Source organism: Sciurus carolinensis, chromosome 9 (genome assembly GCF_902686445.1).
Source record: "Sciurus carolinensis chromosome 9, mSciCar1.2, whole genome shotgun sequence".
In the NCBI taxonomy this organism is placed as follows: domain Eukaryota; kingdom Metazoa; phylum Chordata; class Mammalia; order Rodentia; family Sciuridae; genus Sciurus; species Sciurus carolinensis.
Window position 1 is genome coordinate 16,326,999 of NC_062221.1, and position 18,319 is coordinate 16,345,317.

The following is an 18,319-nucleotide window of genomic DNA, read 5'->3' on the forward strand; positions in this document are numbered from 1 at the left end:
AACATCCATCCACGAGCTACAATCATGGATGCAGTGGGGGCGGGCTGAGTCTCTTCTAGGTTTTATTTTTATTTTAATTTGTTCTAATTAGTGATACATGACAGTAGAATGCATTTATGCATTTGGTAAATCATACTTAAACGCAGTGTAATAATCTAGGCCTTTATTGGCATCTATCATTTAAACGCAATCAATTTAACATATTCCCATGGGGAAAACTTACCACACAGTTTCTGAAGAGATTTCTCAGAATAGGTCTCCCGGTCACAGCCCTTGCCAATGTAATTGGTCTGCAGCTCGGCGGTGACCTGGAGGGAGGACACGGCACCGTCGCAGGTCTCCAGGTGGATGCTGGGGAACAAGGGCACACTCCCCGAGCCAGGCTGGTACTCAATCCTTTTGGTCCAGTCTGAATAAACAAGAAGCAGGATGACAAGTGAATCAGGCGCGGCCGCTCTTGCCCAAACTCTTGTTTTGAAAATGGAATCTGTTCCAATAAATGATTCGTCTCAGCAAATATATTAAGGAACCATTTGAAGATAATGGGAATTTCACATTTGGTGACGTGACATCTGCCCCCCTGAGAAATATCGGACGAACATAGCAAATTGCACCCAGTTGAACTGAGCCATCGAGGAGTACAACACACACATGTGCACCCCACAAACACCCGCCTGTTTCCTACTTCACCCTGTGTCGTGGGAGAAACAGAAGGCGCCATCACGCTCAAAAACATCATCTGTGATGCATAAAAGAGGGGGAAAGAGAAAGCATCAGCTCACTGCTACATGCATGCTATTCTGGAGATGGCATCTGACCTTGAAGAGAGCTGACATTTGTGGTGGCAGTGGATGTGGGAAGGGGTGCTGCTGGGGTGTCCTTGTGAAGAGGTGGAAGGGGGATCTTGGAAACAGATAGGAGGTTGCAACCGCAGGTGTGGACGGGTCCACTCCCTCCCACAAACACCAGGTCTGTTCAAGGTCAAGTGCAACACTCAGGCGGTATGGTATAGAACTGCGCTCACGCTCTCTCATCCTCCCTTTTTTACGTGTCACTGGTGACATTTGTGAGTGCTGTGTCTCTCACCCTATTTCTCCCTCACATGGTGATTTTGAAGAGTACATATGTCTTGTGTCAAAGTCAAAGAGGACATGGTCACTCAAGGATGAAAGGAGATCATGAGGCAGGGTGCAAGGAGTCTCCAACATTCGGGGCTGTGGCTTGCTGAAGGAGGGCCCATGATCTCGTCATTGCTTTTCAGTGGAAAGATAATTGGGAGGCAATAAAGCATTGAAGAGAGGAAAACATCACAATCAAAATGGCGCCACCCGAGAACGGAGCAAGGAGCACAAGTAAACACGGGTGTGAGCCCACACGGCAAGTGAGTGATACATGACAGCGGCGACGGAAAGTCAGAGCCCGTTCAAGGCCATCTCCCAGAGGCTGATACTGCGTGTCTGCTGACAACCCCGAGCGTCCACACTCTGCAAGGACCCGTGTCTGAGGGGTTGGGCAACTGTCCCCAGCCACACTCGCATGTGAGTGAGTGAGGGGAAGTGTGGAGGAAGGGGTGCTATTAATTCTCAAATCCCAAATGTTGGTCACGTAGAACCTTACTAGACGGGACCCTTTGGCTGGGGTAGAAATGAAAATCTATGAAATGTCTTGCTGACATGAGAAGCTGGGACTTTGGGCTGATCTGCAGCCACCAGCATCTATACCAGTCCCCAGTGGGATGCTGGCCACCATCAAGGTGATAAGGCTGGGTTTAGGGAACGACCCTATGGCTTCATTCACTCAGCAGCCATTTTCTTGGGGTATCCGTGTGCCATGCTCTGGAGCACCAAGGATAAGGCAGGGAACGGGTCAGGAGCTGGGGGAGGAGGCGGGTGGTGAGGAAGCCTGTCGCGTCCCGTCAGAGGGGAGCCAGTGCTGTGGGAGGTGGAGGGGGCTTCTGTGGGTCAGGAGCTCCCACCTGAGCTGAGGCCTAAATGGCCTGTGCCCGGAAGTCTCAGGAAAGCATGTTAGAAGCAGAGGCCGCCATGAAGTTGGCTTGACTCTGTGATATCAGGAAGTTCTTGGGCAGGTCCCTGGAGGCCCCCAAATCCCAGGAATGTCATCGGTTGAATAAGGACCAGAGTGCCGACCTCTCAGGATGGGGTGAGGATAGAATGTGACAATGTGCACTTGGCACATAGTAGGGCCGCAGTGAGGAAGGGGGCAGTGGCTTCTGGGCCTGCACCCTACCGTGTTCCACTGATCCTTCAGGGTTTCTCAGGGCATGGCATGAATGGCCTTGGCTGTGGGGTGCCTCCCCAGGGAACTGTAATCAGAGGGTGCATGGTGAGAGTAATGCACCTGAAGGAAGCAGGCCTGATGGAGGCCTGGAGCTGAGTCCTACCACCCTCTGGAGGATGAGATGAGGAGCCTCTGCAGCCATGCTCCCGAGGCCCAAGTTCAACCCCAAGGACACACACCGGAGCCAACAATGGGCTTCTTATCTGAGTCACAGCACTGTAAGGAGACCACACTGGCTGGGCATGGAGTCTCAGTTGTGTTAGTCTGTCTTTTGTCACTGTGACCTAAATACCTGACAGAAGCTACTTAGGGGAGGAGAAGTTTATTTTGGCTCGTAGTGTCAGGGGTTCAGTCCACTCGGCGACTCCATTGCTCTAGGCCTAAGATGAGGCAGCACGTCATGGCAGAAGGGCGTGCTGGAGGAATGTCACCCTTCACAGAAGCCAGGGGGCAGAGAAGCAAGGGGAAGGGGCCGCAGGGAAGACGCACCCACCCTTCCAGGGCACGCCCCCCAGGGACCCACTTCTTCCAGCCACACCCCACCTGCCTACAGTTACCGTCCGGTCCATTCAAACTAGGATGGAGCGATTAGATTCTAACCCTCATAATCCATTCTTTTTACCTCTGAATCCTCCTGCATTAATACAGGAGCTTTCAGGGACACGGCATGTCTAAACCATAGCAAAAGCTCTCATGCCGCTGTGGGTGTGATCTTGCTGTTTCTTCTCCAAGTAGTTCCCTTCTATCACCTTCCCTCTTGCCCTCTCCACTCAGCCTTTACGAACTTCTCCAGCCTAGGTAGGTGCCCCCTGTGCCCCACAGTCTCCTCCACATTGCACTGAAGCATTGGACGCCCAGCTTCATGTGACTCTGAATCCCCACGACGCCCCACGGTGCCTGGCACAGAATCTGTGCTCGCTCTCTGGTGGTGGAGAGTGTGAGTGAGTCCTATAAGGTGCCCTATTGAAATGATCCCTCTGGGTGCCGCCTCCCTCAGGAACCGTGAACCTTTTAAAAGCAGGGGTGATGAGGTTTGTTTGGAGTCTTCCACGCCTAGATCAGAGTGCAGGGAATATTTGCCAGGTGGATTCAGGGAGCCCCAGACTCTGAGCCTTCTTGAGCCACAGCCCTTCTTGGGCTGCAAGCAAAATCCAGGGCCTGTTTGCAGCTTCTTGGGAACTGCTCCATGTACCCCTGCCTCCAGAACCATCCACCCTCACAGCACCACAGAACGTGTTTGGTTCTCTTGGTTTTTGGCAAGGTAATGGGTCCCAGACCCATGAGGAAGGAATCTGCTTCCCAATAACAAGAAACCAACCTCAAAGGGGAAGCCTGTGCTCCAGCCCTCCCTCCTCTCTCCCAGGAGGAACTCTCCCTTTCTTTAGAGATGCGGTTTCCTGCCTGAGGGCTAGGTGTGAGCCCACAGCACCAGCTCTCCAGGGTCCCCCACTTGTGGATAAGCCACCTCACACCACCTGCTTTGGTCATCGTCTCCAGAGGCCTCTTTCCCAGAGAGAGACCCAAGACACTCTCAAGCACTTAAATTTGTTCTGAAGACACTGCAGCGTCTCTTTAAGTGGTTGTTACTGCTGAGAAATCCCATCTGAAAGCTCCTTCCAGAGGAGTGCAATTGACCAGCAGGTAAACCACATCAGCAAAGCCGGTTTTCATCCTCTGACCACTCCTGCCTGGGAGGCAGGGACCCCTCTAGCCCTGAGGGAAGAATCAGGTACAAAAGAGCCTAAAGAACATCACAACTGCCTGTGGCTTTGTTGACCTCAGGAGGCTTTTTTTGAGGGTGATGTGAAGCAGGCAAATTGCTGCTCTATAGTAACAGAAATGGGTGGCACTTTCTCAGCTCAGTGTCCTTGAGAGAGTAGGAAGCTCGCCCAAACACCTTCCGCTCTTCCAGAAGGAGTTGGGGTGAGGCTTAAGAGAGAAAAGGGTGAGCCATCCAATTCAGCCTTTGTCATAAAATATCTGTTCCTGCTGATTTCCTGGAGAGTAAGGTAGTGCGGGGGGGCGGGGAGGAGTAGCAGCGTGACTTTTAAATTCAGCAGAGCCGGGTTTAAATCTCACTGTGTGGCTTTGGGCTAATCATTTATCCTCCCGGAGTCTCGGTTTCCTCATCTGTAAAATCTGTCCCTCCTTCTCCCAGAACAAGCAGTCCTTTCAGCACCAAGCACAAGGGACATGTGCAATAGACACATTAGTGTTAAGTGATCACTTATTGAATAATACTTATTTTAGGAACTAACAATGATGAGCCATGCACGAGAACGAAGAGCCTCCATTTAACCCTCCCAGGGTCCGAGGGGGGGTCTCATTATCTTAATTGCACAGATGATGGAACTGTGGTTGGGAGCTGGCGTGACCTGCCCGAGGCCACACGGCTCTTTTACAAAAGTTCCTCCAGGAGCCAGAGGATTTGTCAGAATTGAGAACAACTTTAATTTTTACAGATTTATTTTTGAACATTCATTTTAGGCTGATTTTTTAAAAGAGATAATCCCGATGTTGGCAAAGGTCCAGGAGGGCTGCTGGGCTCTGCACTGCCTGAACTTGAGGGCAGCTAGTGGGGGTGGGGCTTTGCTTGGCCCTGAAGACTGGAGAGGTTTGCACTTGAATCTCATCTCCCCCAGACATGAGCATGTGGACTTGGCAAGACCACTGCCATCTGAGAGCCTCCACTGCCTCATCTGTAGATCTGGGACAGTTATTTTTACACCTGGGCTGGTGGTGAGGTTTTTTTGTTTTGTTTTGTTTTGTTTTGTTTTGTACCTGGGATTGAACCTAGGAGAGCTTAACCACTGAGCCACATCCACATCCCCAGCCCTTTAATTCTTATTTTATTTTGAGACAGAGTCTTAAGTTGCTTAGGTCCTCACTCAGTTGCTGAGGCTGGCCTTGAACTTGCAATCCTCCTGCTTCAGCCTCCCGAGCTGCTGAGATTACAGGCATGTACCACCAAGCCCCGCGGGCAGTGAGTCTTAAAGGAGACAATGTAGACCAAAGGCCCAAACCAGAGACCTTCCCATGAAGGACCATCCCACTTATTGACTTACAAGCTTCCCAAACACCTCTGAGCTCTCCTGCTTGGAGAGAAAATCTTTTCAATTTATAGAGCCTAGAGACTAGTTTATGAATCGTGATTCAATTTTTTTCTTAAGTGAACAGAAAGGAAGCAGACGGCCTGCTGTTTTAATAATCAGGCCTAAATTACCCTGTAAGTATTCCTGAAAAAGCTAACATTGGAATGCCGTCGGGATTTAAACTCCTTCGTTGTGGATTAAGGATTTCGAAACATGATGATTTTATTATAACTCCTGCTAAATTCGGGGAACATATGTTTTCTTATCAGGAGAATATTAACCACTTGGAACTTCCATATTAGAGGCCTAGAGGCAAACAAACTCATCGGGCCTTCTGACAGCACCGGGCTCTTGTAATCCAAGACACTCAGGCCGGCTCTTCCAGTTCCACGCTGAGCCACGTCACAGAGGCGTGGGGCAGGACCCTCCGGCTCGCCTGGGCACCTGGCCAGGGGCCTCCAGCTCTTTCCACCCTCTGCCTTCAGTTGCTTAAGAAGCCTCAGGTTTTCTAGGAGATCCATACAAGGCAAGGGGCTGGATCCCCGGATGCTGGGCAGGGGGTGGGATGGCAAAGGTGTCCCCTGCCCAGGGACTGTTCAGGGGACTGACATTGTAATCGGGCCACACAGACTCAAGCATCCGGCACTTTCCAAGGTTTTCTCTAAGGGATGGGTGGCTTTGAGTTGGGAACCAAGACCCTCCCATGAGGAGAAGCTGGTCCCTTAGCTCAGGGGTACCATGGTCTCCTCTGGCCATCCGAGGCTGGGTGGGTGGTGAGCTCGAGATGGGCTGCAGACATAAGCAGAGGTTGGAGGGCAAATACTGGGTAAGAGGTTTAGATTTCCTCTCAGGGCCAGTAACAGCCACGCATAGGTGTTCAATGAGGCTACAAAGTATCCAGAATGCTTTGGGAGAGTCACTCAACAGCTGAGTTACCACCTCCTGATCCATCAGCACAGGGTGTCACTCTGACGGGGTCATACAAAAGGATACTAACTTCAATTCAGTCAGTTTATTTCAAGAGTGTTAACTCTGCAGCTAGACAGATTCAGGTTTGAACTCATGGCTCTGCTGCTTCTTGGCTGTGTGGTCTTGGATATATGACTGGACTTCTCTGAGGTTTGTTTCCCTTATCTGCAGAATGGGCTAACCCAAGTCTACCTTGCAGAGTTGCTCTGGGAAATGGAGAAAAGGTAGGCAAAGAAAGCGTGTGGAACAGATGGCTATTGTCGCCACGAATATCACCATTCTTGTATGGCTCTTATCTTTATTTCAGAGGCCACCTACCATCCTACCATGTGCCAAGCAGAGCCTGTCATGGGAGGCAGAGAGGTTGTTGCCCCTAACTTGAAGTTCACTCTCTGAGGTGGCAGTTACAGGGCAAGATTTCAGGCTGCCAGAACAAAGAACAGACTCCAGGGAGCAGAGGAAGGGATGATTTATGTTGACCAGGGCTCTCAGGGGGTTTCCTGGAGTAAGTGACCTGGATATTTGTTTTTAAAAAAGGTTTCATTATGATTTTGACTAAGTGGGATAAGGCCAACAGATCAGGATACAACTGCCATTGAGGAGATGGTTATACTCACGGATCCCCAGGGGAGGGGACGCACTGTGCCATGGGGTGGCCACACAGAGGAGCGCAGTGTCAGTCAGGAGGCAGGAAGAGACAGCAATGCAAAAGCCTTCCTTGTGGTTTCCATGGGAAGGAACAGGGAAGGCGGAGAGACCAGCCAGGGATTGGCTAGTTCCAATGATTTCAGAGGCTCTAGGCCACAGGGGCTGTCTCTGGTCATCGGGCACCAGGCCCTGGGGTGACTTGGGCTGGCGAGTGGTGGCCAGGGGGTGAGATGGTGATGACGTGGTGGGGGCTGTGGGCTCCGGATTGCTTGGCTGGTCTTTGAAGGGGGAAGCGCTGTCACCACTCAGCTCACGCTCAGTGGAGAGTCACTCTGGGGTCAGCAAGGCCCCGAGGTCCATTACAAGGACCAAGTGGTGGCCAGGGCGGATTCTTCAGTGTGCTGTCAACGCTCTTCTGAGGCCTTAGTGGCGGCAGTGATGAAAGCCCCCCTCTGTCGTCGCCTGCGTTGGCCGGGGATGCGGTGCTGAGGCCCACGCCCGACTTTGGGTAGGGCCCAGGTGACGTGCAGACTCCTGGGTGCAGACTCCGCCTCCTCTGCTTCCAGCTGCTGGACCAAGGCAGCCACTCCTTATCCTCTTGTGCCTCAGTTTCTTCATGTGCAAAGGGGGTAAAGGTCACAGCTGCCGCTCACGGGGCTGTCGTGAAGAGTCACCCGCTGGTCCACGGGAAACGTCAGCTGAGGGTCTGAACGCAGGGCGTGGGTGAGGGGCGTGGCTGTTTTTATCCAGCTTCCAAACGTTTGTTGGTCCTTCTCAGGAATCACAGGGAGTCTGGAAGCCGGAGCCTGCCCTCCCGGTGACCAGCTCCTGGAAGAGCCCAGACTGTCCTGAGGTCAGTCTGACGACTCTGTGAGAGAAGAACGTCATCCCTTCATGTGGAAGAGGAAACTGGACCCAGGAGAGGGTCAGTGACCTCCTGAGCGTCCCACAGGCAGCTGACCGACTCCCAAGCCAACCCCGCAGAGCATGTCTAGCTTTTCTGAATTGATTTTCTTTTCCCATCTGGTCACCCCTGTTGTAGATCTGTGACTGTGGTGGCACCTTTGGCTGGTGGGAGGCCGGAGACGCTGAGGAGTTAGGGAGGCTGGGTCTCCACTCCTGGTTCCTCGGCCAGCTCGTGGGCAGAAGGTCCCCAGGCTTGGTTTACTGTTCTGGGGAGGTTCTTTAACAAGAGGCACCTCATTTCCATTTTGTACCAGGACCCACAAATTATGCTGCTGGTCCTGCCTTGCCAGCTGAGTGACCCTGGACGGGCTCCTTAAATTGGCTGAGCCTCAGTTTCTTCACCTGCAGAATGGGGATGTTAACTAGCTGCCCCAAAGGTGGAGTATAACTCCCAGCAACCGGGACTTCGGAGTCAGACTTGGGTGCGAATTCAGCTCTGTCGCTTGCAGTTCAGTACGTGGGCACGTCATTTCCTTCTCTCTCTGGGTTTATTCACGGGAACACCTATTTCAGAGTTGTTTACAGGGTTTATATGAGATAATAAATGCAAACCACTTAGCCCTGTGCCTGACACATAATAGGCACATACATTTTGAGCATTAAATTATTTGGCTTTCTCTTTTCCAATTAAAAACAATTACACACAGGACCCATTTCAAAAGGAACAAAGCAGACTCTCTGAACTCAATTACAAATATAAGGAATCCTGCTCTTCCTTTATTACTGACCCTTTTCCATTTACTATATTTTATTTTCACAACATTTTATTACCTTTTAATTCCTACTAAAAGGAGATAATTAACTACAAAAGAAAAGGAGGGAAGGATAAACATCTTTGTGCCACATCCTTGGTTAAGGCTCCAGCCCGTGGGTCCTGCTGAGCCCCTCCCTGCCCGGGCGCTCAGACCCTGCCCTTCCTGTGGTTGCTCCTTCTCTCCTCTGGCATCTCACAGGTGAGTTTGTGAAGGAGGCCATCTTGGGGTCACTCTGGTGAAGAGCCTGCCGCACTCCACCCAGCCCCCACCCTCCTGAGAACTAGAGTCATTTGTTGATGTCCCATTCCTGCGCCGGAGCAGGGCTTACATGGCTCTGTGCACTGTGTGGCCTCTAATTAGGACTCAAGATTATTGAAATGAGTGTGTGATCAGATGGACGAAAATCAGAGCACACACCTGTGCATGTGTGCACATCCACACACACACACACCGGGCTGGCTGCTAAGGCAGGGGTCCTGGCCGCTGTCCACATGAATGGGACACCTTGCCTACCTATCACCTGTCTCGCCCCTGGCCAGCTAGCAAATGCCACACTGCCAGGCATTATAATGGGAGGGATTCAAGCTATGGATGGTGTGTGTGTGTTAGTGCACACACACACACACACACACACACACACACAAAACACATGCCAGCCTGAGTTTGAAGGTCTGAGGATTGCTTTTATAAATGGCTCCAATCTTACAAATCCCCAAGTATTTTGGACCCTTTTAGTCCCCCTAGACATTCTCAATAAATGTCATGGGAAATAACCTGAAATTTGTTCTCCAATTTTGTCCTGTCCATGAAGCTTTCTCTAGTTTTCTGATAACAGAAGGGATTCAATTGTGTCCCAGACCTGGACACCAGGTCAGAACAACATGTAAAGGTGGCGTGTGGGAAGACTGAATGAGGAGACGATCTGCACCTCCCACTCTGTGGACCTGAGCCCTGCTCCTCACTGAGGTTTACCAATGGGTCTGGTCCCTGGCCTGCCTGTCCCTTGCCACTCTGCCATGGTGTGAGTCCAGAAATCAAGAGTCAGCATTTAGATGCTGTAGTAGCAATTCCACAGTAATTTTATATTTGTGGAATTTAATAGCAATAAAAGATTAGGCTTATATCTTGTATATCTTTGCTACTCATTTCATTTTTTTCTTCTAGAAAAATGTATTGGTTCATGACTGAACGTGAAAGACTGTGGTCCTTTTCTAATAGATAATTGGAGAAGCATTGCTTTAAATAGTACCCTGTCAAAGTTATTTCCTAAAACCTGCTTCCAAAGCCTTCAAATTGAGAAGGCAATACTGCAGAGCCTGCCTGCTTCACCCTGTGCATCCTGACGTGGGGGTGGAAAAGCCCTCTTTAGGGATCGGAGGAGAGAAGGATGCTGGGGCTGAGAGTCTCTCTCCAGACTGACCACACAAACTCTGTGGCTCAAAGGGGTAAGAAGGATTAAAAAACACTCCCTTGCGGAGCCTCTTTTGAGTTTTATACCCAGCTGGGTGTGCTCTGAGCCCCAGGCACACTGATTTCCAGGTAATCACACGAATGCGATTGAATGCTAACTCTGAGCCAGCCTGGGCCATATAGCTCCACCCACTCTTTCATAGCATCATCTGTCTGCCACTCTGGTTTCCAACTGTTCATTTATTTCTGCGATCCTCTGCAACTGTCAACCCCCACCCCTAATCCTAAGTTCTCCTGGAGCAACTCCCAGAACCCAGCTTGTTTTCACTAAATATTGAGGCATGATTGACAAGAGTGCATTAGGAAGGCCACTTGTACCCAGTTCCCGGGTTCAGGAGATTCCTGACCCTCTTGTGCTGGTGAACGTTTTTCTCTTTGCTTTTCTTGTGGGTTCCCCTGCTCACTCCAGCCCTTCTGAACTGAAGATGCTGTTGCTATTCTGCTAGGCTGGGTTTGGGGTTCATTCTACATACCAGTTCTCCAGGGCCCTCAGGTCTGTCTGCCCATGGCCCTGGTGCAAATTTTGCTCTGCCAGCCAGCGCAGCTCAGGCAGCTGAGATTCTGCACCCCAATTCCGGCAGCCTCTGTCCTTCCATGTGTGGGGACGGGAGACCATTTTGTTCTGTGTACTTCTCTTATGCCAGTGTGAACACCTGGGTTCCCCAACAAGTCTCTGAGCTAGGTGGTGTCGGGAACCACCCCTTTAAAGCCCATAACAATCCTCTCCTTCCTTACGTCTCTGCTCCAAGCCCTCTGGTGGGCTGTGGGATCAACAACCAAGGCTGAAGTGAACCCTGTGGTGTTCAGAGACCACACCTCCGCCCACTAATTTCTGTTCAACCAGTCACCCCTGAAGGTGCCCAGCTCGCAGATTTCTCAGCCGTCCAACAGAACATGTCTGGCAGGATGGGTACTGGAAATGTACAGAAACCAGGCAGCGCAGAGCAGCCCATCTGAGGAACCCTCCCAAGAGGTCGTCCCTCACCCACCAGCCAGGCTACTCTCTCTTGAATTTACAGAAATGCTTCCCACTTATGTCTAATAAACACAAGCATTTTCCAGTCAATTTTCTTATCTTGGGACAAATGTATTTTCTGTGTAAGATGGAGCAGCTGTTCCTTAAGAATCTTTCTTTTATGGCTTTGAATAGCATTTACAATCGAAGAGTATAGTTTTTATGCACATATTTTCAGTTCTCTTGAAAAGATGGCGTATGCATAATTTTTCATGCTCTAGTTATGTAAATCTCTTTAATCTAGCAGTTGTATACACTTTCAAAATTCATTTATTTACTTCAAGAAAAAGGACCTTGACTCTAGGTGGTACCAGAGTGCAGGACTTTCCTTTCCACTGAACAACATTCTGAGGTTGGAACCAAATTTTCATCTCTTTTGAAAAATATGGTACACATCCTGAGTCAGCAGAATGCACTGTGACCCTTGGGTGGGGACCTGGGAGAGGCACCACCTGCACACTGCTGGGGGTGGGGAGATGTCTGAGGCTTCCACTCCATACATGCACCTTGAGAAATAAGCCAAAATTCAAAGACTTTTGCAGAATATTCACCAGTGCATTGTAAAGAAACCTGGAACCATTCTGGCGACCAATGGCACAGCCCGGCCTAACCACAAGGACATGACGCACATGTTGTACACACCTCTGTGAGGAACTCGATGCTGCAGTGGACAGGTGGGGAGGTTTTGTTATGTGGGAAAAACACAGGACATAAAGTTAAGTGGAAAAAGGACACAAAGTTCGAATGACTGAATAAAGGGAAAAAACTATACTACGATATTAAAAATGCTGCATTATTAGATCATGGGGAATTTTTATTGTGATTATTATTCTACAATATTTATCATTTTCAAATGAACATAAACTTTTTGTAATTAAAAAAGTGTTTACATAAAAGAAGCTGTAGTGACCCCAATGCCACTTCTTGCCTTGAAGTTTTCTACAGAATGCAGAGCTTGCAAATCTCACTTGGAAAACATCCTTCCCTTGCCTGAAGCGGTCTGCCTGGGCAGCTAGGCGGCCTCTTCCCTTGGTCGCAGGGCCCTGTTGGCATGCAGGAGTCTTGGCATCTCACACAGAGTGCTTTGGCACTTGGTGATGTGGGTGTATAATCCCTGGAGCTGAGAGCCAGAAGCATAGGGTCCTGGAGTCTGCGAAGGGGGACGGCCTACTGTCAATATTGATTTCCTGGTCTGCAGCCTGGGAAGGGGCTGCTTTTCCCAAGAGGCCCAAGGAAGCTGGAAGATCAATACGTGTGAGGGTGTCATTAATGAGGACTCCCAGCAGGTGGGCAGGGCCCCTGCTCCTCACTGGTTCTGCCTGTGGGAGGCTGGATGTAGTGACCCAGGGAAGCAGAGGCTGAGGCCAGAGATGGATGGATGCAAAGGGTCTCCTGGCCTCTGGCCTCCAACAGAGGCCTTATTGGGAGGCCAAGAGGGATCAGACAACCAACTCGTCTTAAACCGTGGTTGACAGTGAGGTGTCATTGTACTCTAAAAACTGATTCTAAAACTCCACCAACCATGTTATCAGCAATGAATTCTCAGAATATACTAGCTTTTTGAGGTTCCAGAGAGGTGGATGTTCTGAAGGCCTCTAGGCTATAGGCATAGAGGTTGACTGGGCTCCATGGAAAGTTGGGACATGGTCTGGATATTATTCCTCCCTCAAGATTTGTGGGATGGAAGCACAGTCCAATGTAATGGTCTGGAGAGATGGTGGGATCTTTAAGAGGTGGGCTTACCGGAAGGTGATTAGGTCACGGGGGCATCACCCTCAGAGTGGATCAGTGTTTTTCTTGAGAGGCTGGGTTAGGCCTGGAGGGAGTGAGCTAGGTCTCCCGGGGTTGGCTTAGTTACTGCAAGCGTGGGTTGTCATAAGACAGTTCAGGTTCCCCTCCGCTTCTTTTGCACACACACTCCTCACTTCTCTTCAGTGTGAACACCTCACCAGACCCCAATTCAATGTTGGCACAGTGCTCTTGGACTTTCCTGTCTCCAGAACTGTAAGCCAACAAAAATCTTTCTTCTTTATAATGTATCCAGCCTCAGGTATCCTGTTGTGGCAAAGCAGAACAGACTGACAGGTGGCATACAGAATCCTCCCCACTGGGCCTCCCTTGTCCCTTTAGACCGGGAGAACTCTATTATAGACACTGCTTCACAACCTCTCTCTAGAAAGTTCTGTCTACTTTACCCACTGTCCATATCAGAAGCCTCACTGAATCACTCATGAATGCTGGCAGGGAAACAAACAACCTTTTCTAAAACTCACTTCTGCAACTAAGACTTCGGTCTCCTGTTAATTATAAAGCAAGAGGTGCTGAGCAGAGTGGATGCCAACAGGCTCCCAGGAGGTGTGGCAGCGGAGCACATACCCTCCCGGGAGCTCCTCCTTCTTGTCCTTCTTGTCCTCCTTCTTGTCAGGGTGCTGGGCAGGTTGCATTTGCCTTTAGATCTCAGCTCCGCGCAGCTCCTCCAGGAGTCTTTCTCAAGCTGGTTGCCTCTCCTGGGCAGCAAGCACGGGCTAGGCTCCCCTGGTGTCTTTTCTCCCTGTCGGGGCTTGCCTGGTGATTGCCCTGGCCTGTGTCGGATAACCTCTTTACCTGCCTGCCCTGAGCCAACGCTGCAGCTCACAGGGCCCAGGGTCTCCCCATGGCCTGGCAGCTGCAGGCTCCGGGGGAAGGCGATTGAGTTGAAGGAAGGCAGGCTCTGATGGCTTCCTGATGGGCTAGGACCACAGCTCCCCCTCTGTCTGTGTGGGGTGGAGTTGGAGCTCCACCTCCTCATCAGTCACGTGTCATTCAAAAATGACATGCAAATTCTGGGTTCCCAGGATGACAATTCCTAAGTCCCCATCCTGACCCTCCTTCTACTAAGAGCCATGTGGATCATGCTCACCACCAGCCCAAATTTAGTCTGCAGATGACATTGGCCAGCTGTCTGGGACTGCCAGTCACTTGATAATGCAGAGCAGGGAGAAGGCCTCCGTCCTTTAGACTCCTTTCTGGGACTCTTTCATGTGGATCAAGCCACAGGGCATCCACTGAGGAATGGATGAGCAGGGGGCTCATTTCTCAATGGAGACAACGGAGCCGAGACATCAGATGACCTGCCCAGGGTCGCACAGTCAGCATGCATGTTGAGAGGTGGCCCGGCTCCCCAATATACCTTTGTAGCTTCTCTTTATTCTCTTCCTCCTTCGTTTCCTTCATTGCTCACTTTAGATTTTTCTTTCCCACATGCCAGGCACAGTTCTGCCCCTGAAGGTCCCACAGGATGCAATGTTATTAGCCTCATTTTGCAGATGCCACATTGGAGACTGAGGGACTTGTCCAGTACCCCTAAGCCAAAGTCTGGTGGAACCTGGATTCAAACCCAGGTATTTCTGACGTCAGGGCCAACACACTGAAGCCCTAACCTCTGTTGGCTCCCTGCAGGGAGACATCCTAGGGGCTGCAAATATTTATTTTTCCATGTTTTATTGGTGCATTATAATGAGGCCTAACAGTGGGATTCATAGTTACATATTCCTACAAGCACATGACATAGCAATATAATTTGGTCACCATCGCTTCCCAGTATGTCCCCTCTTGCCCTCCCCTGGTCCTGTTCCTCCACCCGACTGGTCTTTCTTCAATTTTCACGAGTTACCCACCCCACCTTTTTTTTTTCTTTTTTTCTCTCTAGCTTCCAACATGAGAAAAAATAATAGCCCTTGACTTTCTGAGTTTGGCTTATTTTGCTTAACATCATGCTTTCAAGTTCCATCTATTTTCCTGCAATGACATAATTTCATTCTTCTTTATGACTGAATAGAACTCCATTTTGTATATATGCCACATTTTCTTTATCCATTCATCCACTGAAAGAACCAACCTGGGCTGGTTCCATAGTTTGGCTATTGTGGATGGTGCTGCTGTAAACATGGGCATGCCTGTATCACCGGAGTGTGATGACTTTAATTCTGTAGTGTAAATACCGAGTGGTACAGCTGGGTCATGGGGTGGTTCCATTCCTAGCCTTTTGAGGAAGCTCCATACTGATTTCCATGGTGGTCGTACTAATTTTCAACCCCACCAACAGTGTGAAAGTGTTCCTTTTCCTCCACATCCTCTCCAGCTTTTATTATTGTTTGGCTTCTTGACGACTATTACTCTGACTGATAGGAGAGGAAATCTCAGTGTAGTGTTGATTTGCATGTCCCTCATTGCTGAGGATGTTGGACATTCTTTCATGTGTTTGTTGGCCATTTGTGTTTCTTCTTTTGCGAAGCGTCTGTTTAGTTCATTTGTAGAGACAGCAAATATTTTAAAAAGCTGTCAGTGGATGATGGAGTCGGCTGACCGTGTGGCACAGAGAGAGGAAGAGCGTATACAGTTGTCCTCAGGGGAGCTGATTCCACCACGGTCCTTCCCTCGGCATCCGTGTGTTTTCTTGGGCAAACCCTGTCCGCTTGTTCCCCAAGAGGTCATCTAAGAAAGCTGAGAGATGGACGGCCCTGCTCTCCTGGATGAAAGCAGGTCCCCACCACACTGAAAGCCCTGGTATCTCCAGGCTGCCTTGTTCAATTACACACTCTCTTTATAACACAGAGAAGCATTCTAAGTGCAGAATTTCCCTCAAAAAAGCTTCCTTCCTAAGGCCTTAAAGATGGCGAGACCTTGTGTTTGCTTTGAGATGCATCGTGGGTGACTGATCCGGAGCTTGATGTCTGCAGACAGAGGGGACCAGCCTGGATATTATCAGCTGTGTGGCAAGAGTCTTAACCTCAGTGTCCTCATCTATAAAATGAGAAAGTAGTAGCTTTCAGGGTGTGGCAAAGAGTACACAAGCAGGGTGCATAGAAAGTTCTGAGATGGGCCTGGTAAATAGTAAATGCTCAGACAAAGGTTATTATTATTATTATTATTATCATCATTACTGAGTAGTTTGGGTCTGTGCAGTCTGACCACACCCTGCTCCTACTCAGGGCTGAAAGTGGGTCCGGATATCCTCCAAGGCCCATTTCTCTCCAGGCACAGGGGAGCCAGGGAAGCAGGCTGGAGCGGGACACTTACATCCAGAAGGTCTTTAAGCACATTACGACGCCATCCAGGAGGAAATCAGCAGCCTGTACAAGGCATCTGTTTACCTTAATGATCAGCTATGTCAGGGATGTCACAACAGGTCATCACTCACACAGGAGTGTGTCCCCTGAGGCCCTCCGCCAGGAGCCAGCCTGCTCCCCTGGCAGCTTTAAGCCAACTGGAGCTCAGGGTCACCCTGTGGAGTTCAGTCTCCCCCATGACTCATGGCAAAGTGCTCTGTTGTGAGTTTTAAAATTGGAATAGAAGAGACTTGAAAGAAGAGCTGCCGTTCCCTCAGCGGGTGCGTGCAATTCTGCCCGGCTCCACCAGCAGGCTCTCCTCTGACCCCCACAAGAGGACGCTTTTCTGTTTACAGTTAGGGAAGCTGAAACCAGACTGAATAACTCTGCCACGGTTGCAGCGTGCGCTAGAGCCCGGTTGGGCCCAGGACCTGGCTTCCCACTCCTGCCACCCCTAGGACTGTGCTGCCTGCACCCGACCCCGCTGCCTCCCTTTGGCCCCAACCTCAAGCAGGAAAATCCAGGAAGGATGCTGCAGCCACACAGCCGTGTGCAGCTTTGTGCTTTTACACGCGTGTGCCCCTGCGTGTCCATGTCTACGGCAGCACCTATTGTCCCCATTGTCATCCTAGCAGTCTTTGTGTAGTTATTTAAATTTTGGAAAGTCCTTCTACAATAGAACCTCTTTGGGTTTTAACAATCCCACAAAATGGTTTGTCCAAGGATTATGATTCTTAATTCACTGTTGGGGAGACCAAAGCTCAGCCAGAGAAATGGCTTTAGCAAGTCTCTGACCAGAGGCAAGGGGAACCCAGGGGAGAGGCCTTGGATCAAAGGGGGCGTGAGGAGAACCAGGGAGGTTGAGGGAGGACCAGGGAGGCTGAGGGAGGACCGGGGAGGCTGAGGGAGGGTGCAGGAGGAAGGAACTGAGCACCGGAGATGAACTTCAAATAAAGCCTGAGTGGAAGGGTGGAGGGGGTGATTTTTCATGCTAAATTCTATTTGAAGGGAAGGTAGAGATTTCCTACTGTGGTGTAAGGAGCCTCCCTTTGGGGCAGCATCTCTGTGTCTCATGCTCACCCTGTTTTCTCTGGCCCAGGAGATAACCAAGGCAACTCTGGGTTCCGGGACGGACAGCCTGGAGGTGTGGGTTTACCTGTGAATGAGCTGCTCGACCAGCCTGATCAGGGAAGTGCGTCCTGCGGGGAGCAGAGAGCGGGCGGGTTCCTGTGGCTGCTCCCTCCGCCCTGTCATGGCTCCCCTCGCAGGCGCCACTTTACAGGGAGAGTACCAGGGCTTCCGTGAGTTGCCTAAGGACACACAGGTCCTGTTTCCCTTGGAAACAGTTTTCTGGCACAGCCTTTCACAAAGCTGCTAATGTGCCCCCTTAGAAAGTCCCATTTGTTTACAATAAAAAAAAAAAAAATTCTATACAAGAAAAAAAAAAAAAAAAAGAAAGTCCCAAAGCCCCTTCCTGCCTTCGGTCCTACTCCTGGCCCGCTGGAAAGGACAGAGAGGAATTCGACTTGCATCCTTGTTGTTTCACAGCCTGCGATTTGGGGACAGTCACTCAATCTCTCTTTAGCCTAACTTCCTCTTATCTGGGGAATGGACTAGAAATTCTTATCTCACAGGTCGTTCCTGTCCTCTGTGCAGTGAACCTTGCTTTGGTTTTCTGTACTCCATTGTCTCTGTCCAAATATGTGCATTTGATGTCACAGGCTTCTGGGTTGTGCTACATGATCCAGTAAAGTACTTCCAGCTAAGGTGTCAATCAAGGGACAGTAAGAGCTTCATGCAGGGGTCAGGAAACTTTTCCTGTAAAGGGTCATGGGTAAATATTTAGGCTTTGAGGGCCACGAGGTCTGTCACAGAGACTCAGCTTCACTATTTCAGGGCACCATAAGCAATCTGGAAATGAATGTGTGTGGCTATGCTCCAGGGAAACCTTGTGGGCACTGAAACTTGAATTTCTTATTATTCAAGTTCAAGTGCATGCATTATTCTTTTGATTTTTTA

At 50.0% G+C, this 18,319-nt stretch overlaps 1 protein-coding gene across 1 annotated transcript in view; it reads right to left on the bottom strand.

The window, feature by feature from the left end:
* Positions 1–18,319, bottom strand: part of Clstn2 (calsyntenin 2) — a 559,342-nt gene that overhangs the window by 87,718 nt on the left and 453,305 nt on the right. The window contains exon 6 of the mRNA XM_047565351.1: positions 224–409. Coding sequence (XP_047421307.1) covers positions 224–409 — 186 coding nt within the window. The remainder of the gene's footprint in view (positions 1–223; positions 410–18,319) is intronic.